The following is a 12,722-nucleotide window of genomic DNA, read 5'->3' as shown; positions in this document are numbered from 1 at the left end:
TCTGTATTAGTCAGTGTTCTCTAGAGGGACAGAACTAATAGGGTGTGTGTGTGTGTGTGTGTGTGTGTGTATTTATATATGAGTTTATTAAGTATTAACTCACATGATCACATGATCTCACAAGCTGAGGAGAAAGGAAAGCCAGTCTGAGTCCCAAAACTGAAGAACCTGGAGTCCGATGTTTGAGGACAGGAAGTGTCCAGCACGGGAGAATAATGTAGGCCAGTCTAGTCTTTTCACATTTTTCTGCCTGCTTTATATTGTAGCCACACTGGCAACTGATTAGATTGTGCCCACCCAGATTGAGGTGGGTCTGCCCCTCCCAGCCACTAACTCAAATGTTCATCTCCTTTACTCAGGATCAATACTTCGCATCCTTTGATCCCGTCAAGTTGACACTCAGTATTAACTATCACACCTTCCACAGTTAATGTTTTTTTCTTCTCAGGCTTCATCTTCCATAACTTCCTACATTCTTCCAAGCCTTCCTTACTGTACCTGCATCTTCTGATAGTTTTTGGAAGCTGCTGTTGACCTACTCAGCTGCTGTGCTTCTGTTTGTCCCTCATGTGACACATTTTATTTGATTTCTCTTTATTCATCCTAGATGTCAACTTCCAAGTTCCTTTGGCTTTTGGACTCTCCGTTTCCTCTATATAGATGACTTGCAACCATCTATTTTTGCTCCTGATTTACCAACTGTAGCCCTGCCTTTCCAGCTGCTGGATGGATACCTCCACTTACATGTTCACCAGAACCTCAAAATCAGCATGTCCACTTGTCCCTCTCTCTCTCTTTCTCTCTCTCTCTCTCTTGCTCCGCTTCCTGTTAATGTGACCATTATCTTCTCTGTCTTTGCTCATGCTGTTTCTTTTGCCTGAATGTCCTGTCTATGTTTTTCCCCAATCTCAGTGATGCCCATCCTCAGATCAAGCATCACTGTCCTCCAGATTCTCCCTTGGAGCCCTTTCCTTGGAACTGTTATCAAACTGAATCTCTTGCTTGCTTGTTTTCCATACCTATGGCTTAGACTCCTAAGGCAGTGGGTCCTTGAGATGTTTCTGAGTCATCGTTTATGCCCCAGTGCCCCTCTCCTCCTGTCTCGCACATTCTACTCAGTTGATTCGATTGAGTGAATAAATTTAAAAATGCCTAGTCTGCTGGCCCCACAGCAGTTGCTGGTCAGTTTCCGACTATGTGTGTTCATGGATAAATGACTTAACCTCTCTGTATCTCAGTTTAGTTTTATATGAAATGGGGATAATAATATCTATCTTTCGGAGTTTTTGTAAAGATTAAATGAGTGGCTCTTAGCTTGTTTTATAAAACTGGAAAGTCTCAAAAACAAAAGTTTATTTTGGAGGACAATCCTCAGGTTGTTGAAAGACCACTAGAGACTAGAGGCCCTCTGTTTTAACACTGAAGTTTTTTACTGTGTTTGTGAGAGTCGGAGCATTTTTGGTGATGTCTCAAAGTCAAATGTCAGGATTTTGTTATTGTTGAGTTTCGTTTATAAATTTTTCTTTCCTTTTTGACATTCAAAAAACATTTAATGAACACCTGCTATGTGTCAAATGATGTTATAGAAACGGAGGAATGCCAAGCTGAGTTTAGCATAATTTCTACCTTTGAGGGGCTCTTAGTTTAGCCATGCAGGCAGACGTGGAAACAGATTGTGATGAGGCAATGTTGTAGGTGCTATAATAGAGTCACATACAGAGTGCAGTTGGAACACGGGGGAGGAGACAATTAATGTCCACGTGTATGTCTCTGTATGTCTAAGTGTCAATATAAATCATTGCTCTCAGGAAAGTTAGGTGTGTCAGGAGTGATCCTCTCCAATTACAGTTGGGCACGAAGAGGATACGTGACTTGTCCAGGGTTACATCTTGAGTCAGAACTGAGTCTGGAACTTGGGTACCCTTGCTTTAATCTTATTTCTACTACCTTTGGGATGCTACTGACTAGGAGTGGAGTTAGGCTGAGTCTTTAGAGTCTGTTAATTTCACAGGAGCCACTGAGGACTTACTAGCTTTGTAATAAGGGACATGCGACTGAACTTCTTCTCTGCTTCTCAGCAGAGGAGAAGCCCAAAGGTCAGTTTTCTAGTGGGTTGACTTCTTGTGAAGCCCAAGTGTCCTCTAAGTTTTTGGCCAATTTACCAATTTTATTTAGAATATAATAAAAAATGAGGAACGTGATAGCTCCATGAGGCCTCAAGATAATATGGAGCCCTGAGCCACAGGGTAAATTTAGATTTTATTGCCTTTCTTTCTAGATTATAAGGGATAGAGGAGAAGCAGGAGTGACTAGAATCAGCTTCTATTCCTCCAGAAGCTTGTTTCCCCATTAAGAAAAGAGAGAGAGGAAAAGGGAGAGTAGGACTGGATTTGGAATTGCAGGTGTTCTCATTGATCCTTCACCATCGAGATTATCTTTTATATGGTCATTTCTTTTGCGACCAACTTACAAAGCTTTATTTCCTTTGTCATTGTACCCAATTTAAATATTAGAAAATGGAAAAGACGCTAAAGATAGTAACAACTGGGAAACAGTCCTGTTGATTGGTAATGTCACAGTTTTCTTTGTAGACGATCCATCTTTATTGAATGCCTACTTTTGCAAAGCTTTAGCCTATATACGAGTAATATTTATTGATATATTTGTATCCTTGCCTTGTTCCACAAAATTTCTGGGTTGGCTTACAGGAAAAACAATAAGACAACATAATATAAAAATAAATTGAAAAATAAGAACCAGAGAAAATAAATTAAAATAGAATGTCAAAACTAGGAGGAAGAAAATAGAACACTTATTCAAACTAAAATGTCCTCTAGTTTCTGCAGATGAGCTGCAGGCTTAACCTCGAACCAAAGTGAAGGGGAAGGAAATATGGTCACGGGTGTAGCTCTTGCTTTCTGTAGCAATATCTTTCTGTACAGACGTCTTTCTAAAATCTATCGCGCAATTTCCTGTCTGCTTATGTAGAACATGTCTGCATATATTCTCCACATGAAAGCATATGGAACGTCTTCTGGACGGTTCAAGATCATCATTAAGGACACAACGATTTTCATGGTCTCTCAAGAATTATCGAAGCATTATTAGGATTGTTTGCCCCACAGTGCTCTGGTTTTGTGAATTCTTGACTCTGGTAACCTCCTTCCCTGAGTTTTGCTGTCTCAGTTTTGCTTTGCAGTTTGAGAGACAGAAAAATAAGCTCGTTAGTGTTTTGGGTAAAGAGAGTGTAAAATGCGTGGCAGGAGGGTCTGAAGGCTTCTGCTGCAGAACAGGACGTCACATTAGAAAGTAGGTTTAATGAGAGCTACTTGAGCTGCTCACTTATTCTATTGTTTCTGAGTTTTCTGTTGTGAGAGCTGAAATAACCAGATAAGAGGCCTCTTACACACGAGGTCTTACTGTTATGGAAGTAATAGGATTCCTCGCATGCGTGCCATCTTACGTTTTTCAAAACACTTTCAACACTCGTTATCTCATTTGATCCTTTAAACTGTCATGCAAAGTAGCTTCAGCAGATGTGAATTAACTTCACAACAGAGAGATTAACTGGCACACTCCCAGGTAGAACTTTGGAGTTGGATTTAGAATTTAGCTTTCTTGGCTCTTCATCATTGTTTTTAAACTCATTTAATAAGTAAATGGATAAAGTTATCGGAAAAAGTTTCCCAGAAGATGTGGAAGTTGAGCCCTTCCCAATGTAACATCCATTCACTCATTTGACACATGTTTACTGAGCACCTGCTACGCGACATTCATGTTCTGGACCTGGGGAATGGAGTAGTGAAGCCAACAGACACAAATTCCTGCCCTTAAGGGGCTTACAGTCTAGTTATAGAAGGCAGAAAATAAACCAAGAAGTGACTACAATGGATAAGATGTCATGTAGGGATAAGGGTCAAGAGAAAGAATGAAGCAAACTAAGGAGATGAAAATGAAGTGAGAGTGAGAAGCTGTTTTAAATAGAGTAGTCAGAGAAGGCCTTCCTGATGTAATATTTGAGGAAAACAGGGAGCAAGCCACTTGGCTGCGAGAAGACAGATACAGGCAAGGAAAGCAAATAACACAGAAGACATGGTGGGAGCAATTTCAGAGAATCAGTTAGGGTCCTCATAGGAACAAATAGCATACCCCAATTAGGGTAATCCAAGGTGGGCATGTGTACAGAGAAACTGTTTACAAAGAAGTAGACAGGGAGATGGGGAGTGCCAGGGATGGCATTGTAACCTGGAGTTAACAATAGTAGAACACTTACCATCTCTAGACCCTCGGAGAGAAAGTCACTGCAACACGGAATTGGGTAGAGGAGGTGGCCTTGAGCACTTGACTATTTAGCCAGAAGGCCAGGGATCTCAATACTGCTGATGGCAGTAGGAAGCCAGAGAGCACAGCAGCCTGTTCATGGAAGATAGTGGAGAGTAGAGAGTGTGTCTGGAAGGGGAAGATGGAGGATAGGGACACGCCTGGCAAGGCTGGAGAAGTGGGTGCCAGTTCCAGCTCTGGGATGAACAAGTTGTAAAACTTTGGTCGAGCCATGTTCCCTGTCTGAGCCTGTTCCTCCTCTCATAAAACAAATGGAGCCTCTCAGTGCTCTCTAAGCTTCTTTCTGGCTCTAACATTTCCCAGACTCTGTGATTCAAAGGAGCCACATGATCTCCTGTACATATGAGCCAATGAGGCCCAGGGAGGGGACTAGCTTTCCTGAAAGTTCACGGAGAACGGGTACCAGGGCTGTGGCCAGGACTTGGGGTTACGTGATGTCCGTGGACCTCAGAGAGGTTGAGAGCAGACAGGTATGGTGAAAGAGAAGATGAGGACAAGGAGTATCCAGAGCAATTGGTGAGGCTGCTTGGAAAAAGTCTGTAGTCCTATAGCAATTCTTTGCACGTGATTATGGGCGACGTTGCTCAGGTGTGGTTGCAGGCAATTGGCATCAGAATCCCCTGGCATGCTTGCTAAAACCCTGGCAGTCCAGGTCCTATACCACATTTGCTGAATCAGAATCTGCAGAGGCAAGGTCCAAATATCTGAATTTTTAATAATCTACCCAAGTAATTTTTAGGAACGCTAGAGTGAACAAAAGAAAAAGATAAAAATAAAGACAGGATGCACTGGTGTAGGCTTATTGCAAAGTTCTCTGCTTCCTGCCTTTTGGGGATTTATCACTGGGGTTCTGACCACCCAAAGATAACCAAGTCTATCTGTGAAGGGCCTGATTTTTATTTTCCTAATATTATATGAACATTTGGCATTCAGTCCCTTTTAATGTCCTAGCCACCAGTTAGGTCTCTGGAACTTCTTTCCTTTTTTCTCTTTTTCTTCCTTCCCTCCCTCCCTACTTCCTTCCCTCCTTCCTTCCTTTCAATTTCTTTTTCCTTCCTTCCTTCCTTCCTTCCTTCCTTCCTTCCTTCCTTCCTTCCTTCCTTCCTTCCTTCCTTCCTTCTCTCCTTCTCTCCCTCCCTCGCTCCCTCCCTTCCTTCCTCTCCTTTTTTCTTTCCCCTGCCCTTCCCTCCCCTCCCCTGCCCTGCCCTGTGCTATTTTCTTTGCCCTTCCCCTCCCTCCTTTCCCCTCCCTTATTCTCCCCTTCCTTTCCCTTTCCCTTTTTTGGGGGGTGGTGTTTAAAATTAGTATACAAAGACAAAGCAGGAGGAGTTGACCTTGGAAAAGTATGGGTGGACTAATGATCAAACGCTTAACTTTTAGAATTCTTCCATAACCTCAAGAGGAACAACTCAACCTCTCCCTCTGTTTTCTCTCTTATTTACCCCTGGAAATGGGAGATTATGGATTGATGCCCACCACATGCAGAGACTGAAAATATCTGAGTGTGGGTTCTGCATGGTGGTGGAAGTGTGTGAGTGATCATAAACTTGGTCCAGCCCATGACGCCTCCTTAATCAATGTCATGTTTTCTAAGGTCAGTTGTCAGGGCCCTGGGAGTTGACTCTACCACCCAATGACTTTTAGGTGCACTTCACCATGAAAAGAAACCCAAGCCCCGTTGACCATATCAGAGGAGGGTAAATGCCCTTCTTGTTCCTTCACATGAAAGTTATTGTTGCTTTTTCACAAAAATTACAGGTTGATGGAACTATATTTTCATGGACTTCTTGGTGTCAGAGCGTTTAAACAAATGTATGCTTTGAGCACCTCTCCTCCCTACTCAGGAGATGATGTCTTAATTATTTTGACCGAAGCCAGACCGTGTTGCATGTTGTAAACATCTGGTTTATCATTCATCCGGCTGAACTGGTTTACATTTTCTTAGAAGAAAAGACTTGGGCTTAAAGGCATTTAAGTAATTAAGCACACGTCAAGACAATTTGGTGATGGGTAAATATAGTCTCTGTTAAACGCACCGTCTGGGAGCTCTGGTTTAGATTTAGGTCCGGCTGGAGTGCAGGGATGAAAGCACAGTGCCGGGTGGACTGGGCCCTGTTCTGGGGAGAATAAAAACCAAATGGGTTTTCAGGAGTACGGCACCATTCCTCTAAGTACCTGTCCCAGGGGATAAAAGTTTCCTTTGAGTTTGGCCTGGAGGGAATAGCGCTGCAGTCCCTGTCACCCAGCAGCACTTGTAGATTTAATGATATCTCTGTGGGAGGCAGACCATAAACTTCTGTGGTTCGGTTGTTCCTCTGTGTCCAGGAAAGCAGAGATGTCGATGAAGCTCAATGAGCGGTCTCAGGCTTTGTATGACGAGTGTGTGTTTTCAGGTACCAGTCCCGGGTTCTGAGCCCGACCTGGTCATGTTTCTCAGCCCTGCCCCTGTGGATATGGGACAGTGTTGCTAGGCCGGGTTATGTCAGGCTGCACAGACGTGTGGTCCATGCTGGGCAGGGAGGAAGCATGAGCCTTTTCCTTTGGAGGCTTCCAGTTCTAAGCACCAGGCATGAAGTACCTGGTGATTTGAAGGACCTGGTGATTTGTCGACTTTGGGGATCAGCGAGGGGCTCCTCAGGGGCTATACTTTGTTTGAGCTGAGACTTAGTTTCTCTTAAGGGGGGCAGGGAAAGGGAAATAACCTCAGCGCTTTCTCCTTCTCACTGTCCCCCATCCTGGGAGTAATAGGACAAAAGGTTGGGCCTCTCTATCTCTCCCTGGGTCTAGAGCTGAGGGGAAAGAATATAGATGCAATCCTGAAGAAGAAATCTTTGCCATTATGGCCAGATGGATGGCACATGATGGAACCAATTAGCCCATTTTTGCTGAAAAGAAAGAAAAAAAAATCAGAATTTCAATTTTCAAAGCAGGGATTCTTTTTAAAAAACGTTTGATTATTTTCTTCTTCATTCAAACTGATTTCCATGCTTGTTTGGGGGTAGAATCTTGGTTTCTGAAGTTTGTGGGTGAACCGGGAGGCCAAAGCAGTCCCTGTTGTTGGGTAAAGTTGTGGATGGATGCTTACTTTTCAACGTGCCTCTCCTGCCCCAGCCCTCCTTTAATGTACTTTCTCCTCCCTTTCCCAGCGATTGGGATCACCCATAGAATCCCACCTGAAAAGTAGGGGGTACGCAGCTAGAGGGGACAGAGAAACACCAGTTGCAGCATTTCGGGGGCTCTGGTTATCTGAGGTAGGATAACTCTGGTTTTATAACTTGAATCTTTGCCCTAGAGCAAGGGACCTTTTACCTTGACTTTCTGTCTTAGGAGGCAGAAAAATCAGCTGGAGTTTAAAAGTTTCTTCATGAGCATAAGATGCTTAACCAATCAGTGAGGAAGGCATTGAATAAGAAGAGTGCTAAGACAACTGCAGCCATAGGCTGGTGACTGTTAGGGCTGCCATCCCTTCTGTGTGTCCAACCTTGAGCTAAGTGCTGTGAGACACACAGGTGAAAGGAGTGTTCTCTGACCTAGGTCAGGCCTCTAGGGAACACAAAATGATGAGCAAACCTCATCCCGGAAGTGGAGCAAGCAGCTGCCCACTTCCAGCTATACGGTGCACAGGAAGCTTTATTTGAGTTGAGGGTTAGGGCACATAGCTTCAGTGTCCCAATAACTCGAGACATTTCTGAGGATCTGGCAACTCCAGGAGTTCAGGTTGTCTGTCTAATGGTCTAATGCTTCCAGACACTTGACTACTGTGCAAAGTGAAGCTGAGAATTAGCAGAAGAGCTAAGGTGAAACACCTGCTGGACTTTTTCATGGAGTTTGGGGACTATCTTCAGGGTACACACAGCTGTCATGGCAAGCATGGGGTGTGACTATAGGCATTGGGTGGGGTGTGTTCTGAGGTGCATTGTAGCTGGGGCCCTACCCGCCTGTGATGCTTCAGCCTCTACCATGCCAACAGCCTTTGTAGCTTTTAACTATAAACTCCCACAAACTCCCCTCCCGGCTTGAGACTCCTCCCTTTGATTATGGTAGGGTGGCTTCACATTGCTGTGGTTATGGCTCTTGAACTGATTAATGATGCTCAGAGTGAAATTGTAGTCTTGTGAGTCAGACAGATCTGCAGCTCAGTGAACCTCCAGGGCACCCTTCCCCCACGTCTGCACTCCCTCTCCCCACCCTCTGCTCCTCTCACCCCACAAAGTTATTTCTCATGTTTTATGTGCATGCCAAGGAGGAAACTTAAAATCAGGAAGGGACTGGCCCTTTGGTGATGCAGCAGTACCAAAACGCTCAGCTTTCAACCCATTGGAAGAGCAGCTGCTTCTACTGGGCACCCCCGGCAGCCTCCCTCGGGCCTCCGCTCCCACAAGGGGCCCAGAGAATAGTCTTTGTGCCATCCGACGCCCTGGAACTGTGGCAAATAGGGGCGAAGTTTGAGGAAGAGGAGGCCGATGGCAGGGAGAGGATTGTCTGAGATCCTCTGCGGTCTCTGAGCATGTGGGTGGGGCATTGGGTAGGAGCGGGAGGTGGAAAGCCATGAATTTTAATGAGTAAATGTTGTCTAGATTTGTTATCCAACCTCGGCGTTTATTCAGAGCCATGCAAATGCAGATTTCTTAGCATTTGGACATCATACATCTTTCCCTCCAAAACCAATTATCTCCTCATCTCACTACAGTCTACAGTCTCTTTGGAAAGAATGGTTCAGGGCAGAAAGTAAGTGCGAGACAAGGGAAATCATTGTGTACCAGAAACTCCCCCTCTCCTCCCCCTCCATGATTAAATGTGGATCCTCGTATGGCGGGATCCTTGGTACTATGAGTCGGTGAGACATAATCCCTCCCATCTGGAAGCCAGCGACCCAGGACAGACCATCCTGACTCAGACAGAACACACAGACCACTTTATAGTCTCTGAATAAAACCAAGAATGAAACAAGTAAATAACGCCTACTTCATGCTGCGCAGAAGCGTCTCTGTTGTGAGTGCAATGGAGTTGGAGGGAGCCATTTGTTCATTTCACATTTGTTTAGTAGGGTCTGCTATGTGCAAGTGGTGTGAGACACTGTTGGAATTGAAACATAAATCTGTGGTACAGTTTTCAAACTTTTTGGTCTCAGGGTAACTTCACACTTTTAAAAATTATTGGGAACACCCAAAGGGTGTTTGTGTGGCTGTATCGACCAATGTTTACTGTATGAGAAGTTAAGGCTGAGAAATTGTGAAAGTGCAAGAATACACAAACACACGTGCCATTAGCCACAGGGGATGATGTCAGCACACGCCACAGCACCCCACTATGCACTTGTGAGAGAAGAGAGAGAAAGCAAACAAGGTCTTCTTAGTGCCATTAGAAAACTGGTTTTGCCTCCAGGAACCCCCTGAAAGTCTCATGAGGACTTCCAGGGTTCCCCAGGCCACATTTTGAGAACTGCTGCCCTACTGCTTCCTGCCCACCTCAGGGATGTTATGGTCCAGGCGACAGATCAGTCCCAGCCAGCACTGCCTTGTGAAACAGCAGGAAGGAGCTCCAAGTGCAGCTGGATGCTCTCACACAAACTTTTATAGATCATGATTAAAATGAGCCCTATAACCATTCCTGTGCTGTCATGGAGCACCGAGCTTCTCACCTGATGGGCGTGGTGGTAGAAGGTTATGGGGCTGGAATGATTGGAATCTTTGAAGATAGGAGGAATGTGAACTTTGAGACAGCATATTTGATATTAGAACATCATTTTGTATTTAGGGGATGAAAAAATATTGCTCTTATACTAAGAACCAGAGCTTGACAAAGAGTTCTAGCCTGGAGGATATAGAGGACGGCGCAGTGATTCTCAGCTGGGGGGTGAGTGGGAACTTCATCTTGATCAAAAAGCAAGGGTTAAGTTGAGAAACTCCTGCCCTGGAGTTACTATTTTTATCTTCCTTTCTTTTCTTCCATAGGTATTAACTCTCTGATCGCAAACAATATCTATGAGGCTGCCTACCCTCTTCATGATGTAAGTACTATTTTCATCAGCATGCTCTCTGTAGCCTTCAAAAGTTGAAAACCACAACTTTTCAGTGGCAATGAAATGGGTGAATACCTGCAGGGTGAGGCAGGAGCAAATCATGACATTAAAATATGTAGGCTGCCCCTGGACCGCTCATTGCTGACAATTATCCCCAGTTTGAGCTTTGCCAATCATCTCAAACTGTCTCACCAATGATTTCCCCAGACGACAAAATAAACTAGGCTTTGTTTGAGCTTTCCCAGTACTCCCTGGCTTTCTTTTTAGCAAAAGTGTGACTCTACAGATGTGGCAAAAAGGGAGAAGATATTGGCGAGGGTGGTGGATGGCGGTGAAGGAAACTAAAAGGCCTGGGTAATCCCTAACCTGGACTGTCAGACCCATAGCTGCCTTTAAGGGAAATTTTGTATGGGAGGGTTTTGTGCAGATGTGGAAGAAAACATGGACACAGGGAGGGGAGCATCACACACTCTGGTCTGTGGGGAGGGGAACTAGAGGAGGGACAGCAGGGGGTTGGGAGTTGGGGAGGGATAACATGGGGAGAAATGCCAGATATAGGTGATAGGGAGGAAGGCAGCAATCCATATTGCCATGTATGTACCTATGCAACAATCCTGCATATTCTTCACATGTGCCCCAAAACCCAAAACACAATTAAAAAAAAAAACTTTTGAAGAAAATCTCTCAAAATTCCTTGTCCAATGTTTTGGTTAAAGTAAAGAAAACAGAATGACTGTAATGAAAGCTCTCCTTGACTGGAGATGTTGTTATGAACATCCCGTGATACAATGCGATGATATTCTTCAAGGCGATTCATGAGAATGTCACTGGTCCTTGAACTAAATGCTCCATGGCTTCACTTCATCAGGCTCGTCAGGTCTTAGGCACCTGCCATGCAGCAGTGTCATTTGAGCCTGCTGAGGTGGGGCTCCCTGAATTTTTCGGTTGGAATCTTCATATGCACTGCTAAGTTCTGCAGTTACGGACAGACTGAGCATGTCATGGCCGGGTGATTTTCACGTGATGGGCTAACCCACTTAAAGTCTGGAGTGCTGCCATTGCATTCCTACGAGGGAGCATAGGCTGATCTCTGAAGTGCATGAGGGGGCACATCTTCGTGTGAGAAGTTATCCCAGGAAACATGGCAAGTGTTGATGGCTAAGAAACTGGAGTATCAGCTCCTTACCATGCCATGCTTTCGACCTTCCTTAAATGGGAATGAAATAAAAGCAATGGTATTAGAAAACAAAAAAGAAAATCCTTCTCCTTTGGCACCTATTTTTGGTAGTTTCATTGGCTTAATCCAGCATCCTTTTTCCCACACAGGGTGAATATGATAGTCCAGAGCATGAGATGAATGACAGGAAGGTAAGCCTGCCTCACACGGCATCCAGAGCTCTGGGTGTTCGAGACTAGGGGGGGTAGGGAAGTGGCTAGAAGGGTCTTAGAAGTGTTCTATGTATCTGCTTGTCTACTTTCCAACAGTTTTTCCAGCTCCCTTCTTTCCCCCACCCAGGTATTTGGAAATGTGAGGGTGGTTGCTACCGCATTTAGTGCCTGGAGAGCCACAATGCCAACCATCCTGAAACATATCCAGTGGCCCCTCCCCCAGTTCTCATCCCACCCTCCCATGGCAAGAGAGCATCAGCTGAGAAACACTGGCTGTCCAAATTCCTTAATTGATGAATGCAGAAACGGAGACCCAGAAAGGTTGAGCACTTGCCTGAGATCACACTGCCACAGGGAACAGAGGGGGGGCTCGGAACACCTTTATCCCTCAAATCCGGGGTCCTTGCTTAAAACACGTGTTGATCCATGCCATTATAGCTTTTGGAGAGTCAATTTTAGATGATTCTTCTTTTCTTTTAGGCAGGCAAGTGGAATATAGCCACTCCCAAATTATAGATGCACAATCTGAGTGTGAGGGAGCCTCAGTTGTGTTTTGTAGTTCAAGCAGCTAGGAATTGGAGGTTACCGTTAGGGGAAGGAAAATGGCCCCGACCTCTTTGGTGGGGATGCATCCACGATCTCCTCATGCAATCCTCCCGCTGGCTTCTCCCCACTTTCAGCAAGTGTATTGAGCAGAGGAGGGTGGGCAATGGTGGGAGGGATAAAGAGCTGAAACTCAAGGAACTTCCCTCCCCCACTATGTTGTCTGGAAAATCATTCATGCCCCACGTTGCCTTTTGAGCAGGCTTCTTTTTATCCTGCCTATTAGTCCCTGTTATGAAGTGTTAAGTATTAAAAACATAAAAGGTCCTTTCCAGAAATACTGTGGTGATTGCTTACACATGTCCCCTCTCTGCGGGCCCAGGGAATCTGCTGTAGTATTGCCATGTCTTAACCTCATCTGTTTTCT

At 44.8% G+C, this 12,722-nt stretch overlaps 1 protein-coding gene across 3 annotated transcripts in view; it reads left to right on the top strand.

Annotated features, from left to right (window-relative positions):
* Positions 1-12,722, top strand: part of ANO2 (anoctamin 2) — a 371,758-nt gene that overhangs the window by 121,954 nt on the left and 237,082 nt on the right. For all 3 annotated transcript variants that reach the window (XM_017975875.4, XM_054238042.2, XM_054238043.2), the window contains 2 exons: positions 10,296-10,351; positions 11,690-11,731. In XM_017975875.4, the coding sequence (XP_017831364.4) occupies positions 10,296-10,351; positions 11,690-11,731 (98 nt within the window). The remainder of the gene's footprint in view (positions 1-10,295; positions 10,352-11,689; positions 11,732-12,722) is intronic.

The sequence above is a fragment of the Callithrix jacchus genome, chromosome 9 (genome assembly GCF_049354715.1).
Source record: "Callithrix jacchus isolate 240 chromosome 9, calJac240_pri, whole genome shotgun sequence".
NCBI lineage: Eukaryota > Metazoa > Chordata > Mammalia > Primates > Cebidae > Callithrix > Callithrix jacchus.
The sequence above is the reverse complement of the archived record's forward strand: the minus strand, read 5'-3'. Positions and strand labels throughout refer to the sequence as shown.